This window comes from Podarcis cretensis (genome assembly GCF_951804945.1).
Source record: "Podarcis cretensis genome assembly, chromosome: 1".
Classification (NCBI taxonomy): Eukaryota; Metazoa; Chordata; class Lepidosauria; order Squamata; family Lacertidae; genus Podarcis; species Podarcis cretensis.
Window position 1 is genome coordinate 60,432,656 of NC_137170.1, and position 26,908 is coordinate 60,459,563.

Below are 26,908 nucleotides of genomic sequence, written 5' to 3' on the forward strand. Positions count from 1 at the left end.
GAGCACATGGGTTTGCACAAATAAAGTGAATTATAGGGCAATGTCTGAAGGGACACAGGTAGCGCTGTGGGTTAAATCACAGAGCCTAGGACTTGCTAATCAGAAGGTCAGCGGTTCGCATCCCTGGGACGGGGTGAGCTCCCATTGCTCAGTCCCTGCTCCTGCCAACCTAGCAGTTCAAAAGCACGTCAAAGTGCAAGTAGATAAATAGGTACCACTCCGGCGGGAAGGTAAATGGTGTTTCCGTGCGCTGCTCTGGTTCGCCAGAAGCTGTACGCCTGGAAGCTGTACGCCGGCTCCCTCGGCCAATAAAGCGAGATGAGCGCCGCAACCCCAGTCGGTCACAACACTGGACCTAATGGTCAGGGGTACCTTTACCTATAGGGCATGTCCCAGAGCAATAAATCTACTTAAAAAATAAAAACCACACACAATGGTCTTTTAACAATTTGGAAAGTGATTAAAAATGCATTGGATGCATCAAAAAGTGTGGGATTAATGAATTATTGACAGAAGGTGTGTAAACACCCTGTAAGCAAATCAGGATGAATGCTCATTGCTATAGCGTGACAACAAAAATTATGGGGAGAGTTGTGAACTTTTAATATGCTTTTACACATGCAAGACCTAAAGAGACACGTAAAAAGATTAAGTGCATTCTTCTTCTTCTGGACTTTGAAGACACTCAAACTTAGAATGCAAGGGAGAAACGTGCTAAGAGGAAGGCACACTTGGCAAATTCACACCGTGATCAACTCCCGCCCAGAAACCAATGTCCCCACTGTGGAAGGACGTTTGGATCCAGAATTGGCGTCCACAGTCACTTACGGACACATTGTTAAAACTGTGTTTATGGAAGACAATCTTACTTGGCTACGATTGATTGCCGAAGATCTATCAAATCATCCATATTCTGAAAGTTACAGTTGAATCCATATCACCAGACATATACAAATGAAAAATAAAATCAAGTACATAACAAAAACTATATTCAATCTATAAAAACTCAAGTCCAACAGAGAGCTTTCTTAACCCAATCATCTTAATCTCTTGATCTATTAAAAGGTTTAACACTTCATTTCAAACATTCATTAACCTTTCTTATAATAAACCCAAAATGTTAACATCTGATTTGCATTAATTCAGCTACCCAGATATATTAATATATTGTAAGCCCAGAAGACTTATGTGGTCCCAAACGGTGTCTTTTTGTATTGTAAGTAAATTTCTACCAATTTGGCAAAAGCTTATTTTGTCTATTTTCTTCTACTATATAGGAAATTCTGTCTTCTGATCTCACTGTTTGACACTTTTTTATAATTGGGCATAACAGGATTTCATTGGTAACATATTTGTGATTTATTATCTTCCGATATTTATTCACCATCTTGCACTTCCACATGTGAACAACCCCCCATCGCTTCTTGACATTTTCAACATAAGGGAGTGTGGCTCTTACTAATTTTATGTACCTTGGCTGGAGTACTATACCATCTTGTCATTACTATAAAATAGTTTCCTCCTTATGCCTATGTTCAAAGAAAATTTGTGAGCCACTTCCCGTACGTTTCTACCAAGATCTAGGTGAATACGCTCTCCTATCATTTGTGCTCACTTAATCATGCACTTTTCAATTTGTTCTGGTTCTGTTTGATATTTGAATAAAAGTTGATATCTTTTTGCTGGCCTGTGTGTATCAGCAAGATAAGACTACAGGAGTCCAGTTGTGCTAGCAGGGCTTGTTGCATTGGCTTCTGCTAGTGTTAGTTTCTGTATGTGCAATTTCTAATGCCTTATCATTCAGATACTGAACAGAAGGAAAGTCCAAATTGTTTTTAAGTCCAGCTGCAAGTAGTACATGCTCCACTTTCTCACACTGAAATAACAAAGACTTTTAAAAGTGCTTACCTTTGAATGGATCCCCCCTTAAGCCTACGCATGTTGCATGGCCTTGGAGGATTAAATTTGGAACTAATTTTGTTGGGTTTGGACAAGGGAAATCAAAGTTCAAAACCTCGATCAACCATTATGTTCACCTTGCAAAGTTGTCTTGAGGGAAAACGCAGGACCAGCGCCAGGGGTTGGCATTGTTTGGCATCTTCCAAGATGGCACCAGGGCTGGGTCCCCACTGCCATACCTCCTGGAGCCCCCTGGCTTTTGCTGCTGTCAAGATAGATCAGTACCTTCCAATGGGCGATTGTGTGGACTCTGCAAACGAAATGTCCGGGCAGTGGTAACTTTGGGGAGGAGGGCCCATTCAGAGACTCTTGCCCACCAGCATAGGGCGATCATAGTATCAGGACATGTTGTAACTCACAGAATCAGGCACACAAGAGAACTGCAAGGACCTAGACATCAGAAGACTGTATTGTAAAGGTATGGGATGTGGTCCACATGTTAAAACTAATATAATTAGTCAGAGCAGGTAGAGAATCTAGTGTTACACTTAAGAGAAAAGTGAAAGTTTTTTTTGGTCATGTTTAACAAACTGCAAGAAAATGCTGGCCCATATATTTCATTAGGAACTTTGCAAAACACTGTCAAGGACTGAGACCACCTTTTTACATGGGTCTGTAAATGCATATTTGTGAAATAAAGGATTCTTTAAAAAATGTGATCCATTATATAGAAACTTTGCATTGTGTTAGTGAGTGTGGGAAGGATTGTGCCAAGAATATATTCTGATCATTGCTTTATTCTGGCAATGTGTGAAAACATTACTCAACATCTCAATCTTTATAGATTCAGTATACTGAATCATGAACGCTTCTAAAAATAAAGGATAATTGAGTGCAGCAGATTTATGGTTCACAAACCGTTCCCACTGAATAAAAGCACAGGACACAAGCATTGGGTTTTACAAATTTATTTCTAGACTTTTAGGGGAGGTCTTTATTCTTCTTTCTTTTGCTGGAAACTTATCTGTTACAGGTCTGTTGGTGAACATGTGCATTTCAGACCAGTGATGCCAATAAGTACAATATTATTATTTTTTTAAAGATACAAATCTGATTTGTTTTGCTTTCTATAGATCGTTATAACAATGTGACAAATAAAGCATCTCTGTTGGCATGTGAACCCGCTTAACAGCATTTGGCCTTTTAGTACATACAATACTTAAAATTTTGCAGTACACGCTGCCGCTTCTCAGTGAGCAACACATAATATAACCAACAACCACTAACTCAATAATCTTGTTTGGTTCAGAGACACAGAGATGCCACAAACAGAAATGTCTATGAGGTAAGCAGTAAGAAATGTTCCTGAAATTTGGACAGAATGAATCCAGTCCTCGTGGGTCCTGCGGATGCTAGAAGCCTTACAAGCTTGCTGTCCTTTTCCATTTGAATAAGCTTAGGTAGGATCTTAACTGCGTTTGCCCTCAAAAATGAAGTTCTAATTCTGTTTTGGTTTAGCAGCATACAGGCAACTAGATTATTCTTCACCATACAACTCTGTTAGCTGGCTTACTTAATGAGATTTACAGGTTGTTGTTTGTATTTTTTTTTTAAATTAGCATTATGCTATAATTAACATCAACAAAAACCCTAATATATCATAACAGATTAAACACACACAATACTTAAATTCCAGAAGATAACCTATCATACCGCATGATGATTCCCCAGTGATGGAAAGCATCGGGCATATAAGAGTTATATTATAATGCACCTTTCATATATCAAATGTGGCTAATAACACAGCTTAAAAACTACTATGATAATAAACCCCAGATCAGAAAAAAAAGAATCCACTTTATAAAAAAACAAAAAAACACATAACCAAAAGAACCTGACATTACTCAATCTTCTGAAATGTCTGCTGTTTTAACATTAGCACAAACTAGTTGCAAATCGCGAGACCCATTCAGAATAATGTCCAATGCATTTCAGCTTGCAGTAGAACTATGAGGCATTGTGAACGAACATTAAAACCTGATCTAAACACGGTTAACTGAAGTATGAGGTATTGTGAAGTAGGAACCTTTTTTGGAATAGAGCAGTAAATCACATTAAGTAAAAATTGATCACATAAAAAAAAAATCTACCAAAAAATGTCAATAATATAATTTTCTATGAGAAAATTTAAAACCTATAACATGGCAGTATATGACATTGTATAACAAAAAAAAAAAAAAAAAAAAAAGACCACAAAATAGCAGCAAAACACAATGACAAAGATACAGAAAAGCAATGTTAATTTTTCTTTTCAATTCATGCTGGGAATTTATCCATAGCAGCTCAATAAAAAAAATGGGAGCGTCCGCTCCTTTTTTTTTTCCTTTTTAAAACTTTTTTTTTTGTTTTTTACAATCAACACCTTAGCGGCAGTTTCTCACATACATTTTGCCATCACATTCTCCTCAAGCATCAACTTCAACAGCTATGTCCACGTCCCTTCAGCTACTTTCTACAATAATAATAAAAAAGATACATAGCCAAGATGTGCAAATTTTCTATTTGTAGCTAAATTAAAAAAAAAGGAGGGGAATTACACTGGATTAAGAACTTTTCTTTTCTTTTCAAGTACACCAATTCTACACTTTTAACTATGGTGCTTTCTCGTGGTTATTTTGGAAACAACTGGGCCGAATGTGGTACAATCTTGACATGTCCTCATTTCTTAGTAAGATGAGTTAAAACTGCAACATCAAGGGCAGAAAGATCTTTTTTGTTTTCTCAGAATCAAGGGGGTGATTTATTTTACAAATTATACTGGCCTTCTGAACATCCTCTGCAATAAATATTCTTTTTAGCCTTAACTATAAATTATATATTTTAGTGTTTAATAGCCTTCAGTTGTACAACATCTAGAGACAATTCTCAAAATATGTGTCCTATAGGTAAACCTTTCAGGCCCCTAAATTTATATTTTTTTTAAAAAATGAATTGGCACCAAAAGATTTCTAAGCATCTCTTCTATTGAAAAGGTTAGGAAGATATCCTGGCAATTTTGTGAATGCAATTTCTCTGACTGGAACACAACCCTTCAGAAAAAAACAACAACCCCACCTTTCCTCACACCATAGTTAAATGCACTTGCTTTGCAATTCTGAGTTTGCACACAAGCACTTTATATATATATTTATATATTTATATATATAATTTCCAAACCATTCCATTTGAAGAAAAAAAAAATTCCCACACACAAAAAAGAAAGTATTTCCTATACCTAATGAACTGAAAGTGCTTTGAAATGGAATGGTTTTAAAACAATAATAATAATAAAAAAGAAGATAAAACTGTGGATTCAACCTGGATATAATTAGGCTGTGTATCGTTTGGGTGAAAACCAGCATGTTTTTGTACACTACAAAAATAGGAAGGTTACAAAAATATATTATATAGCTATTGGAACTTCTCTTTAATGTTGGAACAGAATGTCGGATCTTTTCCTGGCCATGCTAAGCTGGAACCCCTAGAAGCCTTACACACAGGTAATCCACAGGCACAGAAGATTAACATATAATAATGCTGATTGCTAACATAGACTAACGTAAAGGTTACATTAAAACCATTTATAAGGTGAAGAGGATAAAAACCTAAGGGGATAAAATAAACATTTACAGATGAATTATAAAGTGACTAAATGCATAAGCAAGCAAGATACAGAAAAGCCTAGAACTGCATTAAAGCTATGCTTTTTAAAGGAAAAAAACACACACCCAAAACACATATAACCTATCTAAAAAAACACACCCTCTTCTACTTTAAAAATGGTTGGCTTTTTAATATGCAAGAATCAAATCTAATACCTCCCCTGGAGAGACTGTGTGTGTGTGTGTGTGTGTGTGTGTGTGTGTGTGTGTGTTAATGCCTATTTTTACAACATAAAGACAAAAACACTTTAATATATAAAAAACTAATTGATTATTATTGTATAAAATCTTCTATTTTTGTAGCACAAACCCCTGGAGATCATGCAAATACTATTTTTTTTTTCTTTTTAAGACGGTTGAGAGTGAAGGGGGGGTTGTCTGTTAAGAGTCACAGAGGGTAGGAAGGAATAGCGAAGAAAAGAATGAATGACATTTTCCCTTCTGGTATAAAAAGTCCTGGAGAAAAGGTTTTCCTGGGTGGGGGGAGGGAGGGGCGGGGGGAGAAGATCCTGATTCCACTTCCTTCTCAGATGCCCTTTCGTTGTTTGCTGGTACTGCCAAGCAAACCCAACTGCAGAAGTCCTCCTTAAATATTCACATCTCTAACATCAGTGGGTGTGCAGGAAAGATCAGCTTCATCTTCAACAGTCTTTGTTTCTGAAGATATGTTGTGTTGCTGCGCCTGGCGTAGACTAGATTCAAGGAGGGATTCAATCTGTTCTTGGCAGGCTCGTAAACAATCCTGCGAAAGAGAAGGGGAAAACTCTTTAGCAAAACAGAGAGAAGTGTGCACAGCCAAATAGCTTATCCCTAGAAAGCAAATAAACAAATGGAAAAGAGTAAGTCATAAATAAGCCATAATAATACAGAAGTGGCCACCACTGTGTTCTCCAACTCAAAAGCCCAATGCATGTGACGTAGATATGAAATTGGAGGTGGGAAGAAGAATCAGGAGAATGCCTGGTGACCCTGGCCCCTGATGTTCACACTTTGTTATTATTTCCTTTATTCCTTGTATCTTGCTTTTCTTCCCCAGGTAAAGGTAAAGGGACCCTTGACCATTAGGTCCAGTCATGGCAGACTCTGGGGTTGTGGCGCTCATCTTCTGGGTCATGTGGCCAGCATGACTAAGCCGCTTCTGGCGAACCAGAACAGCACATGGAAACGCTGTTTACCTTCCCACCGGAGCGGTACCTATTTATCTACTTGCACTTTGTGCTTTCGAACTGCTAGGTTGGCAGGAGCAGGGACCGAGCAACTTACAACTGAATGAGTAAAGAAGCCTTCCTGTGGAGTAGGAGGCGGTAATTCGTAGCCCTCCAGGCCACAGGGAACTGTTGGGACTCCAGTTCCCATCAGCCTCACCAGCATTGCTCATGGCTAGAGATGATGGGAATTATAGTCCAGCAATGTTTGAAGGACCACTCTCCCCCCCCCTTCCCTCCTGTAGTGCACAACCCAGTCAATAAACAAATCTGAGAGCCTGAACTTTGGATCACTGTCCATATTTGCTGTGTGAGCCTTAAATGCTCATTGCAGATATAGGCTTTTTCAGGCAAATGTATTCTGAAGTGAAAACTTAATGTGACGCGAAGCATATTAAATAATTCTGCATGAAGCCCACAGTCATCTTTAGTTTCCCATTCAATGGCTATTATAATATATACCATTGGTTTTCAACTGATGGGTCGGGACAGAGTACCAGAGTATGGCCTGATCTAAAGTAGCAGAAGCAAACAGATAGTAAAAAATTAAGAAATCCATGTTTCAATTATAGGTGGGTTTCTGGTCTGAAATGGCTGAAGACTATGGATTTCATATATACAACATGAACTAGGCCATTTCATGTATGTAACAGAGGTCAGAATGTATAGAAAGCTATTAACATATAGGGCTGTGTGGGCTTTTTTCACCAGTAGTAAAATGGTAAGCATCTATTGATGTCTAACTATAGGAAGGGCTTTAAAGAGTACATCATAGCTGATGAACCAAGCTATTTTCTTGAATGCCGGCAGTGTAAACACAGCTCAACGAACTTAATATACTCTGACAATATGGCATACTTTTCTATTTTGAAAATACTACCCAGAGCCCCTTTATTGTATTTTATATGGCGACCACTTAGTACTCATCCACACTGTCTGCAAGGAAAATGCATTGAGATAGGATATTTTAGGAGATTCGGAAACATTTAAACAGCGTAAGAACAGCAAAAAGGAGAGTTTTGACATCTTAAGAAGAGTAACAAATTGATTGCGGCATGAACTTTGGGTGCCAAAGGTCTCTTCCTTGTTGTTTCAGCAACAAACTAACATGGCTACTTTTCTGGAATTGGTCCCAAAAGGATCAGCCATGCCAACTAGGAATTAAGACTGGAATGAGACCTGGTTGATCACCAGTACATGCATCCCTGTGTGTTGGTGGGATACCTTCTTCAGTGCCAAGTGCTTTAAATAGGCAAAACAAACAATCCCACAGCAGTCTGCCGAAATTCCTTTGGCTCACTGTTTACTCCTGTCTTTCTAACAAACATCGCAGAAGCTTTTTTCAATATGTTTAACTCTGTGTATTAAGAACTTTGAAGTTTCCTTTTGGGATTGCCTTTTCTGATTTAACCTATGACATGTGCTAGCCCTTGCGGTGAACCCAGTCTTCCATGATAAATTGCCGTCAAAAGTGTTAGGATGTGCATGACTGAGAATGAATGTTGTTTTCCTGAGATGGTGACCTGCCTGCTGTTTTCTTTATTTTCCTGTTTCAATTCTGCCTTCATTCAGAAGCTTCTTGTGTGACCTACCAGCTTTTCACTGATTCCGCTGCCACAAGAACCTTCTCTACCACATGGCATTTGGGGGGTAAAATAAGATTAAAAACCCAAGCAAACAATTCGCTGCAAGCCTCTTCTGAGAGAGAGGGAGGTTAATCCTACCTCTAAGCAGATCAGACCATCAGTTACAGCTCACTGAAAACAAATAACCTTTGACCTTTACTGGTTTAAACTCTAGTGTAATATTTCCTCTTGACAGAGAGACAGTATTTTAAATTGCAAAAAGAAACACCCTATATCCTAAAGCAATTATGTCATAGGCACCCGACACAGCGCTGGCTTTTCTTAATAGATACGAATATGGTGTTTCCATGGTATGAAATACCTACTCTGATCTCACACATTCTTATTTAACCCAAATAAGAAATATATAGGCTTTTCCACAAGAGTTTTAAAAACATATTCTATCACTTTCAGAAAGTTTGGGGAAAGCTGTGAGTTTGATTCAACCATAACTGAACAGTATAGTCAACAACTCCATATTGAATGAAAGCATATTATATTTTTTCTCATATTCAAATGCTGGCCACCCACCTGTGATACACTCATCACTTGAAGGTCCCCTGTTGGGACTCTGTTAAGCTGAGTGGCCAGACCAATTCCACCTATCGGGAGTCGTTCCCAACCTGGTGAGATCCAGGTGTTTTGAACACCAACTCGCATCAGCCCCAGTCTGTAGGGCTGTGCTGGACGGAATTGGTGGAAGCTGTGGTCCAAAACACCTGCAGGGCGCAAGGTTGGGGAAGGCTTACCTATAACACTTAAGAGGAACTCATATTCACACACACACACACACACACAAACACGTACACAGAAATTAACAACTGAGAAAGCATTATCAAACCTATAGACGTGGTCGGAGTTCTGAACAAAGCAAGACCTCTGGCGTCCACAAATTCCAGCTGCTCCAAGGGGGCACAGGTCTTACCCCTAAATTCATGATGTAGTTTCCAAAACTAGATGTTCAGCATGACATCAGGGACAATCCTCAGCCCCATCCCATCTCCATGCACAGCAAGCATGCAGTTCATTTCTGTCACACACTTCCAATACGGCAGTCGCATCTTACAACTACGGTGTTGACAGAGACTAGCCCCAAACTCTTCTTCTAAGCTTGGAGGTAAGGAACACAATGGTCTCGGCAGTCATCATCACCACTACTATCATTTATTTATCCTTTGCCCTTTTTCCTGACGGGGACTCATGCTGTGAAGATACTTGAAAACACAGTGTGATGTAGCCCCCAGTTCTGCTCTTGGATTTGGAAATCACCACACACACAAACACATGCCCACCAGAAGATGCCTTTGAAGCAAAGCGCAATGTTGGAAGGATCTCCTGGATTAGGCCAGTGGCCCACCTTGCCTAGCATCCTGTTTTCAAAGTGGCCAACTAGAAGCCTGTGGGAAACAAGCAGATACCTGAGCACAGCAACATCCCCCCGTCCTAAAAGCATACTGCCTCAGTCAGTGGTGGTAGAACACAGCCATCAGGGATAGTCGCTGCTGATAGCTTTCTCCTCCATAAATATGTCTTCTAAAGCCATCTGAGTTGATGGCCACCTCTGGTTCTTGTGGGAGCAAATTCCATAGTGGGATCCCTACTCCCTTCTCCAGCTCCAAAGGCCAGCTAGGCCTGCTCTTGTCATGCTGAGTTTCCAAAGTGCAGTCCAATTGTGGAGCTGATACCCCAACATCTTCCCAGGATTTGGGCTGGAGGAATGCTGAAGCTCATCAAGCTTGCTAGAGGGTGACTGGACACACAAGATTTGTAAAAACAAACAAAACTGGGTGCATAGCACATATGGTTTTAGGGATTGTGACCAAAAGATTCGTTGTCACTGGAGGGGACCTGCAAATTTTAGCTCCACACTGCTTTTTCTCCCCAGTGAGAAAAGAGTTGGTATTGATGTCTGGAACTCAATTTTGAGCTTTGGAACCAACTAGAACCTTGCTGTTTCTGACTTTCCCTTCTCAATGCTTGACATGAATGTCAAGGGAGTTACCATGGGCCAGACACTGTGGAATCTCAAAAGTAGCAAGCAAAACTCATGCAGCATCCCATCTTCTCCAAAGCCTCGTGAGAAGTGTAGGGCTGCCATACGTCCATAATTTCCCGGGCATAGCCGGAATACGGCAGTCAGAAACTGTCTGGGTGGAAATCACTGGAATGTATGGCAAGCTCAACAACTTTGCCAAAAGCTCTCACTTTGCATTAGGCATCCAGGGAAGAAATACAGGTGGTAGTATTAAAGTTATGTCTGGCAGTGCTGACTCTGCGATTATGTTTTTGGAATCCTGTTCCTTAGAAACTAATATATATTTGATTGCATTGGGCTACAACTGCCTAGTATTGAATTATTGGCACCATCAATCGATAATGACATTAAAACAGGGAACCTGTGGATTATGAGAATTGTAGTCCAACAACCTTTAGAGGGCATCAGATTAGGGGAAGTTTACTTAGAGCTTGTTCAGACCAGGCCTGAGAGTTGCAAGCAAATGAGTGTGCTCTACTAACATAAAGACATAACTTTTTACTATAACTAAGCTGTGATCAGGCTGTATGTCAGTCAATTTGGGATTTGGGGATCAAAGAAAAGTAACAGAGACAACTTAAGAATCCTGCAATATTTATTGCCTGGTCCACTGTGGTTACAGACAAGATACTCCCAATGTGAAGCCACACAAATTCCTATGTATTTAACAGATAGCATCAAAAACAAATTGAATGTAGCAATTTTCTGGCCTTGAAATGAATGTCAAGAACAGAGCCGATGGAAGACAGCCCAAGAGTCTAATGGTGGCTATCTGACTTCTAATTACCACTGATCAAAAGCAAAATGGGAAATTGGACTCCTACCAAAATGAACCATAAAGGAATTTCAGTCAGGTGCAATTAATTTTAGCTTTTACTTTCTCATGGTTAAAAGTAAAAAATTAACCGTAAATTATTATTTTTTTAATCCTCTAGTAGGTCATCTATTCCAGCCAAGAATTTTAAGTATATTTTATGATGTTCAAATGAAATGAAATGTTGATCTCTGTGGTTTTTAAACTTTAAAGTTGACGACTGTGTGACACATTATGAAAACCCATGCACTTGTAGAAGATAATGTGCAAGTTCTATGTTAAGCAACCCAGAAAAACTTTTTTGTGCCCTCCTCATTTTTGGACTGCAACTCCCATCCATCTGATGATTATGGACCATCAGCCTCAGCCAGGAATGGTGGCAGCTGTGGAAGGCCACAAGTTAGCTGGTCCCCTGTGCAGACAATGCAGCAGTGGTCTGACTTGGTTAAAGGCAGGTTGCCATGTTCCTACAGTTCAGAAGCTGCTATTAGATAAAAACTGAGCTTGAAAGGGAGAGGCATCACTGACATTCAGCCTCTACTGCCAAAGGGTGGTAAGCTTCAAAAGCTGATAAAAATGTTTTATTTACAGAATAACCCCATTTTTCTTTTGTCCACTGCATTTTTAGTACACCATACTCCTTCTTGGAGACACCTAAAAACAATTCAAAAGTATGACAACATAAAATTTAGCAAACTGGATTTATGTACAGACACATCAAGCCATTTCTTTTTACAAAAGAATATCCATGGAACCTCAGAGATTTTTAAGAATGTGTTTCTACATAACGTTCATGTGCCAAATTTTATAATAGAATTGCTTGAATCACACTCTTGTCTGTAGCTGTGTCTAATGATGAACACAGTAACTAAAAATGCATGAGGCAAGAAATTGAGTGCTTCTGTAAATAAACAAACCACAAACCATTTTCTCTAGCACCTTTTGAGGTTCACCTCCTTTCTATGGTCAGGAAAATTTAGTCCCAGTGCATACTGAACAGAGTTCTCTGGATCATAGCTCTTTTGAAAGACACTGGTGGGTTGAATCCAAAGAACAGAAAATCTTTGGAAAGCAGCTGTGAATGCTATTCCCAAGGGCTTGGACAAGTGCTAACAGAAAGAATTGCACCGTGATTCCGTTTGTGCAAGAGTTTCAGCAAGTAACCAAACATCTTAGGTTTTATATTTCCTGCGTAAGGTAAAAAGGTAAAGGACCCCTGGATGGTTAAATCCAGTCAAAGGTGACTCTGGGGTGCAGTGCCCATCTCGCTTCAGGTTGAGGGAGCTGGGCTGGCGTTTGTTCACAGACAGCTTTCCGGGCCATGTGGCCAGCATGAATAAACCGCTTCTGGCACAACACAACACCGTGACAGAAGCCAGAGAGTGCACAGAAATGCCGTTTACCTTCCCACTGCAGTGATACCTATTTATCTACTTGCACTGGTGTGCTTTCAAACTGCTAGGTTGGCAGAAGCTGGGACAGAGCAATGGGAGCTCACCGTCGTCCAGATTTGCACCACCAACCTTCCAACTGGCAAGCCCAAGAGGCTCAGTGGTTTAGACCACAGTGCCACCCGCTCCCCTATTTCCTGTGTAACACTCCAGTGTGAAGTGTAAAACGCTCCTTCAGAAGAGGACCTTTGGATCCAAACCATTGTTTTCAATTATAAAAATCCCTCTTTCCGAGAAAAGCTCAGATATTGACCAAACCACGTAAGAATGCATTGTTTCACATGATTCAGAAGACCACAATGCAATAGACTCCAGTTCCATCTTATGCATGAAAATATGCTTAAATATAATTTCCTTATCACAATCAGTGCAGGATAGCAGGTCATTTAACTGCTGCGGAAGCCCTAAGTCAAATGTGCAGTGGTGCCCCGCAAGACGAATGCCTCGCAAGACGAAAAACCCGCTAGACGAAAGGGTTTTCCGTTTTTCGAGGCACTTCGCAAGACGAATTTATCTATGGGCTTGCTTCGCAAGATGAAAACGTCTTGCGAGTCTTGCATTTTTTTCCGCTCCCCCCCCCCTTTTTCTAAGCCGCTAATAGCTGCTTTGCCGCTAATAGCGCTAATCCGCTAAAAGGGTTGCTTCGCAAGATGAAAAAACTGCAAGACGAAGAGACTCGCGGAACGGATTCTTTTCGTCTTGCGAGGCACCACTGTATCGCACTGGACAGAGGCAAAGTACAGTGGAGAACCTACTTGGTTCATAGGTAGACAAGACTGCAATTCAGATATTAAAGCCAACTTAAGTTTACCACCCTGCTCCTGCCCACCTAGCAGTTCAAAAGCACGTTTAAAGTGCAAGTAGATAAATAGGTACTGCTCCGGCGGGAAGGTAAATGGCGTTTCCATGCGCTGCTCTGGTTTGCCAGAAGCGGCTTAATCATGCTGGCCACATGACCCGGAAGCTGTACGCCGGCTCTCTCGGCCAATAAAGCGAGATGAGCGCTGCAACCCCAGAGTCGGCCACAACTGGACCTAATGGTCAAGGGTACCTTTACCTTTAAGTTTACCACACAAGTTGAGAGACAGCAGAGGCAAGGGCACTAACTCTAACCCCCATTGGGCTTCAAGAGTTTGAGGTCAACAGGCTGCAGTAGAGACCCTGCTCTTCCTAGGCACACTCCCTAAGCAATGTATATCCTGGAAAATGGAGCTTCTAAAATGCTGAGGGAGCCTCCATGTCTTGACAGCCACCCTCAAAACTTGTAGAGAGCAACTGGGAAAGGGTAGAGCAAGTGTGCACATCCCTGCTCTCCTCGTTCACATGTTCTACTTATTTGTAAGTTCAACATCTGTATAAGGCTGACCCCACTTTGTTTCAACATTTGAAATGAAGCCAAGACTTAAGGAGTGAATTTAGACCTGGTGCCACTGAAGCACTTCAGGTACAGTCTTCAAGCTGAAGTTGTGCCACTGAAATCAACCAGTTTTGAGCATGACAAGGTGACTCAATCCACCTAGCACTACCACTACCACCTAGCAAAACACATCCTTCATTCAAGACAACAGGGGGATCATTTGTGAGCTCTGCAAAGGCTGCATGAAAAATGAGGAGAGTAGATCAGGCTCAGGTAAACTGCATCCTGCAACCCTGACACTAAATGTAAGTTAGCACTGCCTTCAATGAAGCGTTCTTTCTACAAAACAAGACACAGCTCTGTGGTGCTTTCTTTAGCTCCTAATCTGGCCTCAAATCAAAAGTAGGCAGGATGTGATTTAAAAGAACCCAGTGCCAATTTTGCTTCTGCAGGCTGCTTTTCTCAAAGTGTCTTCACTATTCTCTCCCTTTTGCTATGCAGGCAGATGATGGATCAGCGCAGGCATCTATGTTGCTTGCACTGACTGAGCACATCCAATCCTGAAAAAAGACTGCCTATAGCCAAAACTTTGGCAGCATGAAAGACAAATAAAAAATAACATCATGAACCCATGTATAATGCAGTAGTGAAGCAAGCATTTGCAAGTACCACAATATTCCATTCATTATGAAGTCTCAGGACGTTAAGGAACCTCATTGTAATTGCGACAGCTCTCGTTTCTGCACTCTTATATTTTCTATATATTTATGGACGTATGAAACAAGGAATGTTTTAGCCGTGCCTCCAAGATTTGGTTGCAAGCCTCAGAGCTGACTTTATTTGACTCATTGTTGGTGCTTGGAGACCTCACAAGAACCTTTTTCCAAGCATCTTTTTATTGGGCTTTCACATTGTTCCAGCACAAAGCTAAACTCTGCCCCAACTTCACACACCATTAGGGCATGGATCATTGACTTTAGGTCTTCCTTGTAGGCTCCCTTCCTGCCCATTCATTCATGAAAGGTTTATTGCTCACTAGTTACTGATGAGCATCTCCAGGAAGCTGCGGGGCAAAAAGAAGAGTCCTATGAGGACCATCTACCTTTTCATGAAATAATGGGGCACTTAAAAAACAAAACAAAAAACAGCTGGGATGGGGAGGGCTTGGAATTCAGTATGATCTACTGTGCAGGTCTACCTTGTTGTAAACCATTAAAATTCTGTTAACATTTTCCCCACACATCATTTAGCAATATAAAGAATCTCAGGCGTGGTTAAAAAAAAGAGAGAAAGCTCTGTTCACTGCAATCACTAGTTCCTTGACTTACTTTTAAGAGCACTTGCCCACACAATTTAATTATCTATAAATCAATACAGCCTCTGAACTTGTCCTCTTAAATTAAGAGTTCCTCTTTTCCTTTCTTGGTATTTCTTCATTGAAAGGCTTGGAACTAGTGGTAGCATTCAGCCCACACAATACATAAAGGAGACATTTGGGTATAAATAAGTGAAGATGAAGAAGGTGACAGATGTGAAGCAACTTTTGAGCCTTGCTTTGATTTGAGGCCCACAAACAGAATTGATGCCCCCATCCAGGAGGCACCAGGACTACGGATCAAGCATCACTTACCGGGTCACATTTGATGACTTTCGAGAGGAAATGTGTGAGGCATTGGTAAGAGAGGAAAGCGTTGGTGTTTCCAAGGTGAAGGCCTTGCACAGCAGCTACCACACTACCAGCTGCAATCATGGAGGGTGGATTTGAAATAAACTTAACATCTGTTGGGGGGAAAACAAAGAAATAGAAGTGAGCTTGCATATACATACCACCCTACGCTCACGGGTGCAAATAAAGGCGGCTGACCCAGTGCACAAAGGTTTCCAATGGGCAGGCGCGAAGGTGGCTTAACAGAGCGTGTCCATGTGAACATATGCATCTAGGCTTACTGCTTTTCTTACAGCATCTCTCGGAACATTTTTTGGCCCAGCTCTGTGAAAACCAACCTGCATATAAATTCACCCATGCAATCGTTTCCTTCAATGAGATGTGTTGGTATTAGCATCCATGTTCTGCTTGCAAGCCTCCCATAGACATATGGTCAGCCACTGTGAGAACGTGCTGATGGACTAAATTGGCCTAATCCATCAGAGCTCCTTTTCAAATCCCATGTAGCTGCATAGATTTAGGGCTTTGTGGTACTTTATTGCACCAAAGGCTGTAGCAACTCCTTTGAAACTGGACCACCATCTTGCATTCTATTGTTTTTCAGGATGGTTCAGTCTCCAGCAGCTAAAAGAACGCATTCATCATCAGACCATGAGTTTGCAAGCAAAGCCAGTATCGAACCCCCCCCCCCAATTTTTAAAGCTAGTATAGAATCCTAGTTTCAACACTGTTCAGAGAGAGCACATTTAGAAGGTTTTCTAATTTTCTGTCCAAATGGTTTCATATAATCAATCTATGCAGAACAGCCCAAATGTATAGTACTTTTTAAAAGCACTGCTGAGTCCAATGAGATTAACTCTGAAGTGAGTGGGACTGCAGTTCAAGGTTCCAATCCTCCATTAAACATACTTCTGACCACATACGCTGACCAAAAATTTCACTCTTTCTAATAAATAAAGGTGGAAACTTGAACCCCACATATACAAGAACTTCACCACTACAGTGAAATAGAGAAATCAGATGTAAATGGGCACTTCCTCTGGTAAATGTTTTGCTTCAACCTTTCCCTTATCTGTGATTGCCTTCCATTCGGGCAATGGGGACTTAGTGTAAGGGGGTCCCAAGAACTGGCAGACAATAAGCTACATTCTGATATGACACCGCGCTGACAAGAGCCTGGGCCCACTTCCAAACTGCATTGCTGTAGGTCTTGCGGCAAAACCACTCCCATGATTGCTTGGCCTATAGCTGCCATAGAGAATGTTACAGCAACAAAAAAGCAATCATTTACATTTTGAGGCTAAGGCTCCTTCTAAGCAGGCATGTTTGATTCATGCCTTCATTTGACCATGACCAGGAATTAAGAGAGGGGGAACATGTTTCAATATCTGATTGTCAGGATGAAAGCAGAAAATGCCAACCTATGTACATCAACTTAGGAAACGCTCCCAGCAGCTTGGAGGCAATCTATCCGCTCACCTACAAACCCCAATCTAAAGAATTGCAATTTCCCTTCCAATAGTCCACTATGGTAAATTGCAGCTGCTCTTCAGGAAAACCAGTGTGAGAATATTTTATCAGCAAAATCACCTCCAGGACTATGCAAAAATCATTTCGTTCGCATTCCTTGTTAAATGTAATGGCTTGCATTCAATTAGGTCTTACTAAGAGTAGATCCATTGAAAATACCTTAGTCTGTCATGTCCCTTAAGTTCAATAGGGCTACTGTGAGTATCCCTACCCAATATTGGCACCTTATTCCAATTTAAAATGTTGACAGTAGGGCAATATGCCCTTTTAAAATACTGGGAGATGAGAGATAGCTCAGTTGGTAGATCATGAGACTCAATCTCAGGTTTGTTGTTGAGGGAAATCACAATTCAGGAGCATTTGCACACTGTGGTGCAGGGCAACACACATTTAAATGCTCAAAGCCTCAACTCTTAAATGACCCCCTAAGACGTGGACTATATGTATTGCTATTTAAACATTATGCCATGTTGCCTGAGATTACCTTCCTACTTTTCATTTTACGAAGGCCTGTGCCTAGGCATCAATAAATTTTCAACATCAGCCCCACTGGATGAATACACATCAAACCAATTAACTGCTGTACAGCTTCTAAAGGGTTTTGAAGAAGCACAGAAATGACCACCCTGATCTGGCATTCTGACTTCTACATCACCCAGATTCAATTCTTTTTCCAATCTTGGAAACTTTGCTTTTTTTCAATTTGGAATGAAGGCCCCACCTTTAAAACAAAACAAAACCAAAACCCCAACTCCAAAATGGGCAAAGTGATCATGAGATCATTCAAAGAGTAGCAAGTTTGGGAATGCACAAAGTACTTCCTTTTAAAGTGGCGAGAGAAAAAGGAAGAGGAATTCCTAGTCACACCCTCTTTCTTCCCAAGGTGGAAAAGCAATAATGAAGTTTAAATGACCGGTTTGTGCCTGTCCCTATAACCACTCTAGACAAGCGGCATGGACAGACTTTTTGTTGCGACACAACAAGGAATTATTTGTGGCAGAGACCACTAATTTCAGCATATTAATCAGGGGGCCCCTCTCGGCTGTAATTGGATGCTCCCAAGGGAAGAGTGTGGCATCATTGTCAGCCTCCATTGCCTCATCTTGCGCTATTGAGCGCTCAGGAACAAGGGGGCTTCGGTGAGATGAATTAGACCTGACACAGCTACAATGGGGAAGGGGGCCCCTCAATTGAAGCACACATCCCCAGTAGCCTATCTGAGACTTCATCCAAAAAGAATAAACAACTTCAGTGTTGTTAAAAGGAGAGGAGGGGGGGAGGAAAGAGGAGAGAGAAGAATGCCAGCCACCCTGAAGGGAGGACAAAGCAGGCATCTAGGCGCTGTAGCGCTTTAAAAAAAAAAAAATTCCTAACAAGGCAAGTCACCCCCTTTTCCTTTTTAAATGGAGCAGCAATTCCATCCGTCTGGAGAGCTGGGGGCTATGAATGAAAATCTTTTCATTGAGGCAAATCAAAACTCCGAACATAAATCACTGGCTGCGAGATGCAACAGGTTTCAACTGGTCGCATACCTTGAGACTTCCAATTTTAGAAAGGCTCGCAGAATAGGCGAATTGTGGCAAACGCATTTCAAAGGGAGGGCTTTTCTCCAGCAAAATCACATTAAATAATGATAATAATCCTCCGCGGAAGAAAAGTGATGGGGGGGGGGGGCGGAGCAGCAGTGGCAGACCCAATTATGTTTAGACAGCCGGAGGAACAGAATGAAACCCCGAATCTCCCAATATTTGTCCCAATTAATCGTTCTGCTTGTTTAGAGCAGGGCCTTTTCCCTAAGCAGTGGTCTCAGCTTGGATCAATGAAGCTCACTTCATTTGTGTGATCTGTGCCTTCCTTGGCCATGCCAGGGCCCTATTCATTAGGCTAAACAACTCGTGGTAATTTTTCCCCCTTCTTCTTCTTCCGCCCCAAGCCTCCCACCACACAAAAGGAGTCTTTGGAGAAAACATATTCAAAACAAAACAACACAACACACACACACACATGTGAAAGAGAGAGAGAGAGAGAAATTACAAGGCAAATCCAGTCTGGTTAGACAGAGAGCTGAAGGAGGAACATAAAAGGGAATTCCTTTTAGCATCACCTTTGCTTGTAATCTTCTTTATATCTAGAACAAAACCACACTTCTAGAAATCCTCAAACATTTGTTTTACCCTGCCTTCACCTCATTTAAACTTTTTCACCCACTGTTTAAAAGTAAGTAGTTCTATTGCAAAGTCCTCTAGGAACCTTCCCCCTTTATTCCGCATGAAGTGGAAGTTGTGCTCTAATGGCCAAACGGACCTTTAATTCAATGGGGTTTTGGATGAAGCCTCAGCAGTAGTTAATAAAACAGGGTTTGTAACTCATCCAGATGGGAGCTTGGCAAATTAGAATAGCAGAATGAGGAAACAGTAAAAACCAATCCTATCTGTAGAAAGGCCATGCATCCATTTCCTGATCGCTGTCTCAGCAGCCCTCAATTAATTTTCTTTCTTTCTTTCTTAAATGTGGCTGTTAAGGATAAATTCACCAACATAAAACCCTATTAAACACTGTTTACTTAGGCAAAATTCCCACTGACTTCATTAAGATTGGGGGATCCCTTGTTGACCTCCACACACTTCTTTTAAAAGCCTGCATAGAACATTTTTCTGGACAAGGTTTGCATTCACCAATTCATTTTCCGGTTCTACGTATGGCGTTTAGAACAATGTTTAAGATAGGCCTCTAGACGTGCCTTCTAAACCAGAAACGTAACAACACTGACAGCAGATCAAAGAACTTGGCTCTTTGCAAGCCTCCGACCTTTGAACTATTCTTGTTTTCATCACTGCGGAACTGCTGCTGCCAGCGCAATAACCCAGGTTAAACATCCCCATATCCCAAAGAGGACGCTGTTTGGGGGTAAGAAGCAAACAAGCAAACAAACAAACAAACAGGCTTGAAAACTCACTCTGTGGTTACAAGGCTTGTCTCACCATTGGGACTTGCTAGCTTGCTCTAAACCAATCTATTTTATATCCCAAAACTTGATTCTTTTTACAGAGCACTCCTGTTCATGTCTACTCAGCGGCAAGTCTCAGTGGATTCAGTGGTGCTTACTCCCAGGTAACTGTGCTTAAGACTAAAAACTATTTTTAAAAAACAAATAAATGCCCTAATGTTTTTAAAGAGCATGGTGAGGAATGCATTTTCCAGAAAACCCTGAGCTGCATACAGTCCTACAGTTAGGCTCAGGATGAAAGGCGAGATTGAAAAATATTTACAATATTTACATATTTCTCTTTGGAGAGTCTGCGGCTACCTCTCTAAACCAAACCCTGCAGTAGGATGGCCTGTTTAAAACCAACAAGGGGAGGTGGGTGGGTGGGTGTGAGGGGGAAATCTGCTTGTTGTTTTTCTTGGATCTTTCCACCAAATACATCTCAGGTGTGACATCACAAACTGCTGGGCTTTAACCTCAAGCATCAACTTGGATTTTAAATGCAATTCAAGTTTCCAAGCTCAGAGAAGTCTATCCAAGCTCAATTGTCCCGTGCCTACCTGGGAAAATGACAAATCGCATTTCACCAATAGAAACACTCCCAGAATGTATGCAAAAAACACCGGTTTGATCCTCAAGAGTCAACACTGCAGGCTTCCGTTCAAAGGAACGTGAGCATTAGTGACTTTTGCTTCGTTGTCCTTTAGCCATTTCCAAATCATTCTTGCCACACGGGAGGAAAACTAATTTTTCTCCCCCCTTTTTTAATATTCATGCCCCCCCTTCCCCACTTGGCCTGCTGCAAAAAAGCACCAGCTGTGCTACCTGAACATCAGGAATGCAACAACACATTTCCAGTCTCAGACTCCTGCTTGCCATTTAGGGGGTGAAAGGAGTAAGGAATAGGAATAGGGTGGTTGGAATAAGGAATCAAGGAAATGAAACGGCAACAAGGGAAGTGGCAGGGCGGGGGAAGAGTGCTTAAAAGTGCTGGCATGAGCATGCACACACACAAAGATTGTCCTTGAAACAAAAAACCAGTCCCCTCTCTATGAAATCCTGGAGCTTTGTCATAGTCTCTGGCTCCTCCCGCGGTTTTGAGCGCACATGGCTTCAGCACAGCACGTGGTCAGCAGGGTGTGGACAGTAGAGACTCAGCTCTTGGCCAGAGAACTTCTACGTTGGGCCCACTTCAACTTCTTTGCTCCTGCCCTCTGCCAGCAGCACTTAAGGATTGGGAAGGGGCGGGAAGAGGTTCAATTCTAAATGTTCCAGAGAAAGCGGACACAAACCCTGCACCCCAATGACTTTAAAATGGCAAGAACAGCAACAACAAGAGTGGGAAAAAACAGGTTTCCAAGGCCATCCAGCCCTGAAGCTCTTGGGCAGACCTCTGAGAGCATGACGCTCTGCAACGGACAACTAATCTAGCCACTTTCCCCCAGGCTGAACCACACTCCGCAAAGCGATTTTCAGCCTCGAAACAGAGAGGAAATGCCTCTTTCTGGCAAACTCACCTTTGGCAAAAGTAATCCGGGTTCTGGAAAAGGAGACACCTGCTTAGTGCATGAGCTAAGCTGAAAATTTTAGTGCCCAGTTTTAAAGGGTGCGCCTATGGGATTCTGGGCAGCGGGTAAAGGGAGGAGGGTGTGCTTGCTGGGGTACACAGACACACAACACGCCTTCTGGAGAGTGCAAGGCTCATACCTGTAGCACATAGAGCCACAAAAGTCTGGGCGTGTTTACGGATGATCTGCTTGCTGTCCTCAGCCACAGGCATTTTACTTAGAAAATGTTCAATAAAGTCATGAGGGGTCATGGCAGCCAGATTCCATTTCAGCTTATTCACCAGAAGCAGTTCCATTTGCTACAAGGGGGGAGGGGGGGGGAGGAAGAAAGGAGAGAAAGAGAGAAAAATGTGATTACAAAGTTCCCTTTATAAGCACCTGGAAATGCAGCGTTTGTTGGCAGAGTAGCTATCCTAACACTGTATCCTGAAGTCTGCTTCACTTTAGGTGCCTTGCTTTGTGCAGGAGGGTGAGCCTCGCCAGCAAAAAATGGGCTCTTGCCAAACATGGAAGCAGCCATAATGCCACCGGAGGAGAACAGAAGCAGGCGGGAAAGGTGCCTTTCCACAGGAAAATTACATAATTCTGTTCCCTCCCTCCCCCCCCCCCACTCCAGCCCCCCCCACCACCCAGCTGCTCTGAACCTGCGCTCCATTAACCAGGCATGCGGCCGGACGGATGGGTTTCTACCGCAAGAGGGCGCCAGCCACCCATTTTTCCGCCTCTCCCCCATCTTGTTACTGTATTTCTCCTCGTTGTGAGTTAATAATAAGGCTTTAACATATTAGGGAATTTTCATTCAGTTAATCTACTGCACAATATGGGCTGCAGCCGTCCAGAGGTTGACTTTATACACCGTTGCTAAAAATATTTGTTTACTCCCCGCCACAAAAAAAGAAAGAAAAGTGTGCTTAGGATTGCAGCTCAGCAAGTCTGTCTCCTTGGCGCATGTTTACTTGGAAATAAATCCTAAGGAGTTCAATAGGGCTCACGCCCCACAAGGAATGTGGAAGGGATATTATGCACCCCTGGCTTTGTCATTCAGAAATCTCAAGAACCATATTGGCCATATCTGTTATTTCCATTCAGGTAGTCTAGAAGCTTGTCTGGATAACACGGGAAGAGCGCAAGCCGGGGAAAGCCAAACACAGTTCTCAAACCTCAAATGTGAGGTGTGGGTTATGATGGGGATATAAATCTATTTCTTTTCCTTGCTGAGGTTTATAGCTTTGTTTCCCTGATGAAATTAAATAGGAAATTACCAGTAATTCGTTGGGTCTAATGGAGTTATCAGTGTAAATACACAGTTTCTCTGCAGTTAGAGGAATGGTTTCCTTCATTTTCGAAGCCACAAACATGCAGGTAGCTCCCAGCAGTTGCAGGCGGGTTTTCTTGAGGGGTTCAAAGGAGAGATATCGGTCCAAATAGTTCATAGCCAAGGGGAAAACCTCCTCTTCACATTTCTGCTCCTCACAAACCTGGAGGGGAAAGAAAGCCTGTTGAAACTAGCACTTTAAAAAGTAAAATAAAAAACCTCAAGGAGTTCCCCATGCCTTCTGGCAACCAACTTGCTTTCAGTGGCTATGAGGTGGTGAAGGGGAAAAAACAAAACAAATTAAGTGAATTTCCTTGAATAAAAACAAATAAACCGACGAAACAGTGCAAGAGAAGAAATGAAAGAGAAAGTCGCAAGTTGAGCAAAATGTGGCTTTCAAAAACGTGGTCGGCGTTCGGGCAAGAAAAAAAATTGGAGCTTTTGAGGGGGGCCCTATTGAACGGCAAGCGCCCCCCCCAAAAAAAAAATTGGGGAAGGGGGTTTCAACCCGTTGGGAGCCACGGCCTACATGCCCCCTATTGGCTCCCCCTGACTTGGGAGCTGCCGACCCCCGCTTTCGTCGAGACACAAAGGTGGCGTCCAGTGAGGCAGCTGCAAGCCTTTTTCCCCAGACGTCATCTTTTCAAAAAATATTTAAAAATATTTAAAAAATCTGCAGAGCCCCCAAAAGAGTCTGAAAACACCGCCGCGGGGGTCCTTTACCGATCCCCCTTGGGATGAGACCCGGGGGACTCTCCAGGGGGACACCCCGAAGTCAAACTCCAGGGCTCCCCAGTCCTCTTCTCTCTCTCTCCCTCAGGAAGCAACGTGCGACATTTGCCAGCGCCCCGGCTTTCAAAAATTAATTAAAAATAGACCGCAAGCCCGCAGGTCTTCGCAAAAGGGCTGAAAATGTAGCCCAGACGCCCCTGGTCCTGATGGGAACCCCCACAAACACGTGTCGCCGACGGAAGGCGAAATCCACACCGGTTTTTGCCGGGCGACCTTGCCGACAAGTTCGTGCAGCAGAAGCATGTCTTCCAAGGGGGAAGCCCAGAGGCTCGCTTCTGCTCTCTGAACAAAGAAAAGTTTCCAGCAGCAACTCCCCAAGATCTGCAAGCCAGGAGCCCGATCCCCTCTGCTCGGGGTCCCCCCGGGAACCCCACTTTCCTCTCTCCCCCTCCCGCGGGCTCCTGCCTTTCTAATTATTAATAAACACTTGGCCTTTGCAATAAAAGAACAAAGATGGCGCATAATACTGGCACGGGGAGCACTTGCATACGTGTCCATGGATATTAATTTAAAATAAAATCCTAGTCCGATTCATGGCAAGGTTGAAGGGCTCCCGAAGAATCCGGAGGGGGGCATGCTCCAGGGATCTGCCGATCCCACCTTTAGGATCCCGCAGAGGCACGAGGAAGGGGGGCGTCTTTCTGAAACTTCCAAAACTCGTTTCCCCCTCTCTTTTTTTGCACGAATTGACTCTATATACTAACTCGACAAGCCCCCCGTTATTGGTGACAGCGTAAAGGCTGCATTCTAGCTTATCTAGCCCAAGTCTATAGGAAAGAGGGGAAAGGCGTGGAGGGTGGGGGTGGCGGGGGGGTAGAAATCAATGCTTCACAGTATGTTTTAGGGTGCAGGAAATTGGAGGGGGGTAAAGAAAGACAGAAAAGAGAGGAAGAGAGACACTGGGACTCCGGAATGGTTTTATTGCGAGAAAGCGCAAGCTTTTGCAAAGCGCGTTTACCAACCTCCAACATCCAAGTGGCCACTATTTTCCTCATATATGGTAAGATCTCCTTCTGCACGCACTTGAAGTAGGAGACCGAGGGCGAGCAAGTCTCCTCTGCTTTCAGCATCGTCTGCAAGACCCTGTCATTGAGCAGGTTGGTGTCTTGGTAGGCTCTCCTGATGGTCTCCACTTCACAGCAGAGCAGCTGATGTTCCATGTCTGCCGCCTCCGCCTCCTCCTTGCTCCTTCTCCTGCAGGCGCAGCTTTGCTCCAAAGGACTGAGTCAGATTCTCTGGCTCTTCCCCTTCCAGGAGTCCCTCAGATGCTGCTTGCTGCTGCTGCTACTGCTGCTACAGCCCTCTGGAGGCTGCAAAACTTTCTAACTTCCAACAAAACTCTCCTGTATGAGTCCCCCCGTGACGTGACTGTTGTTAAGCAGAGATCAAAGCGCGGGGAGAATGCGAAAGAGAAGGGAGAGGGAGAGAAGCCAAAAGCAGGGGGCAGAGCCCTAAAGCCATCCCATAGGCTGCAAGTCCTTCCCCCTTTGCTTAGCGGAGACAGAAGCAGGGCTTTTAATGCAAATGCAAATGAGGACAAGGGCTCGCTTTCTTTCTTTTTCTTTTTTTCCCCTTTTCGGGGGAAGGAAGGAGGGAGGGAGGGAGAGACAGAGACAGAGAGAGGTGGTGGGGGAAGCCCAAATTGTCTTTCCACTGGATCAGGCAGAATTTTTTAAAAATGGAGAGGGCTCCGGCAGCCGAATGATGAATGAGACTAGGCCACACACAGACACGGACAGGCAGTAGGGGCTTCGGGCTCCTTTTCCAAGGAAGGGACCCCACCGCCACTACGGTGGTTTGGAAGATATCATCTGCGTCGTGGGCCATCCATCTAGGAAACAAGCATTCTTAGCCGTGTTTATTTTTATTTTATTTTTAAAGTTATTATTTTAGAAGGCAAGCTCATTTTCTGGATAAGTTAGGAAAAGAACCCGGGGCAGCTATTCTAAATACACTTTCTAGAGAGTAAGCACATTGGGCTTCTTTGTATGAATATGTACGTACTTAGGATTGCACAGAGGGCCGAAGTTATTGCCACTGACTAGAGAAGATATAATAATAAAAAGACGATCCAAATTATTTGTGGCGTTTAATTTTGAAGTCCAAGCAGCCTGAGTCTAAACTCATTACGCGTGACAAAGGCTCCGCGACTTCCGTAGATTACGTCTACTTAGACGTAAGTCTCATTATTGTCAATGAAGTTTAGTCCCAGGTAAATGCTGCTGCATATAGAATTGCAGTCTCAAACTTTCCTTGACCATTCTGTAAAAAATAATAAAAATACAGCCTTGCATCTGCATGCATTTGCTTGGAAGTAAACTTGCAGCCAATGGGGTTTCCAAGCCCTTCGCCCGGAAGATGTGGCAGATCTTTTGGTAGCCTGCCGTAGAAATGTCATAAGCAAAATGGTGCCCATTATTTCCTCCAACGTGCTTAGCCGGAACCCAAAGAAGGGACGGGAAGTGCACTTTTCTATCCCCCCCCCCTTTCAGAGTGAATTTAGATTTCATTGCTGTAGTCGAGGGAATGATACTTTGAACTGTTAATTTAAATGCATCTAATCCCTTGCGCCTTCATCATAAAACACGTGGTAAGTAGGCGTGGGATTCCAACCCATTTGAAATATTTCACGCCACCCAAAACTTAATATAAAGTATCATCATCATCTAGGGAAAACTAAAAACCCTTCCACACTGGAGAGGGAAAAGTAGGACCTTAACAACCACTTTTGGGGAGATATTGTCTCATTGAACTCAGTTGGAGGTTGCTTCTGAGGAGACACATAGGATTGCAGTACACAGCCACAGTTATTGAGCAATGCTGCTGAAAATGACGCTTATCAAAACCGCCTTTAAAAACTGGCTCCCTGGCTTTCACTTCAACATCCAAATGTGGTATACGTTTAGGTATGGGGATGTGCTGCTGTTTGCTTTGCATAAGGCATTATCACCGCATTTTAGGTAA

General features: G+C 42.6%; 1 protein-coding gene across 1 annotated transcript; it reads right to left on the minus strand.

The window, feature by feature from the left end:
* Nucleotides 1-2,851: 2,851 nt before the first annotated feature.
* Nucleotides 2,852-25,403, minus strand: CCND1 (cyclin D1). The gene is made up of 5 exons (XM_079973163.1): nt 24,907-25,403; nt 23,100-23,315; nt 21,977-22,136; nt 15,718-15,866; nt 2,852-6,342 (listed from the first exon to the last, which is right to left on the minus strand). Exons 1-5 carry the CDS (start codon nt 25,102-25,104, stop codon nt 6,187-6,189), a joined length of 879 nt encoding a protein of 292 aa, XP_079829289.1. The 5' UTR covers nt 25,105-25,403; the 3' UTR covers nt 2,852-6,186.
* Nucleotides 25,404-26,908: the final 1,505 nt, after the last annotated feature.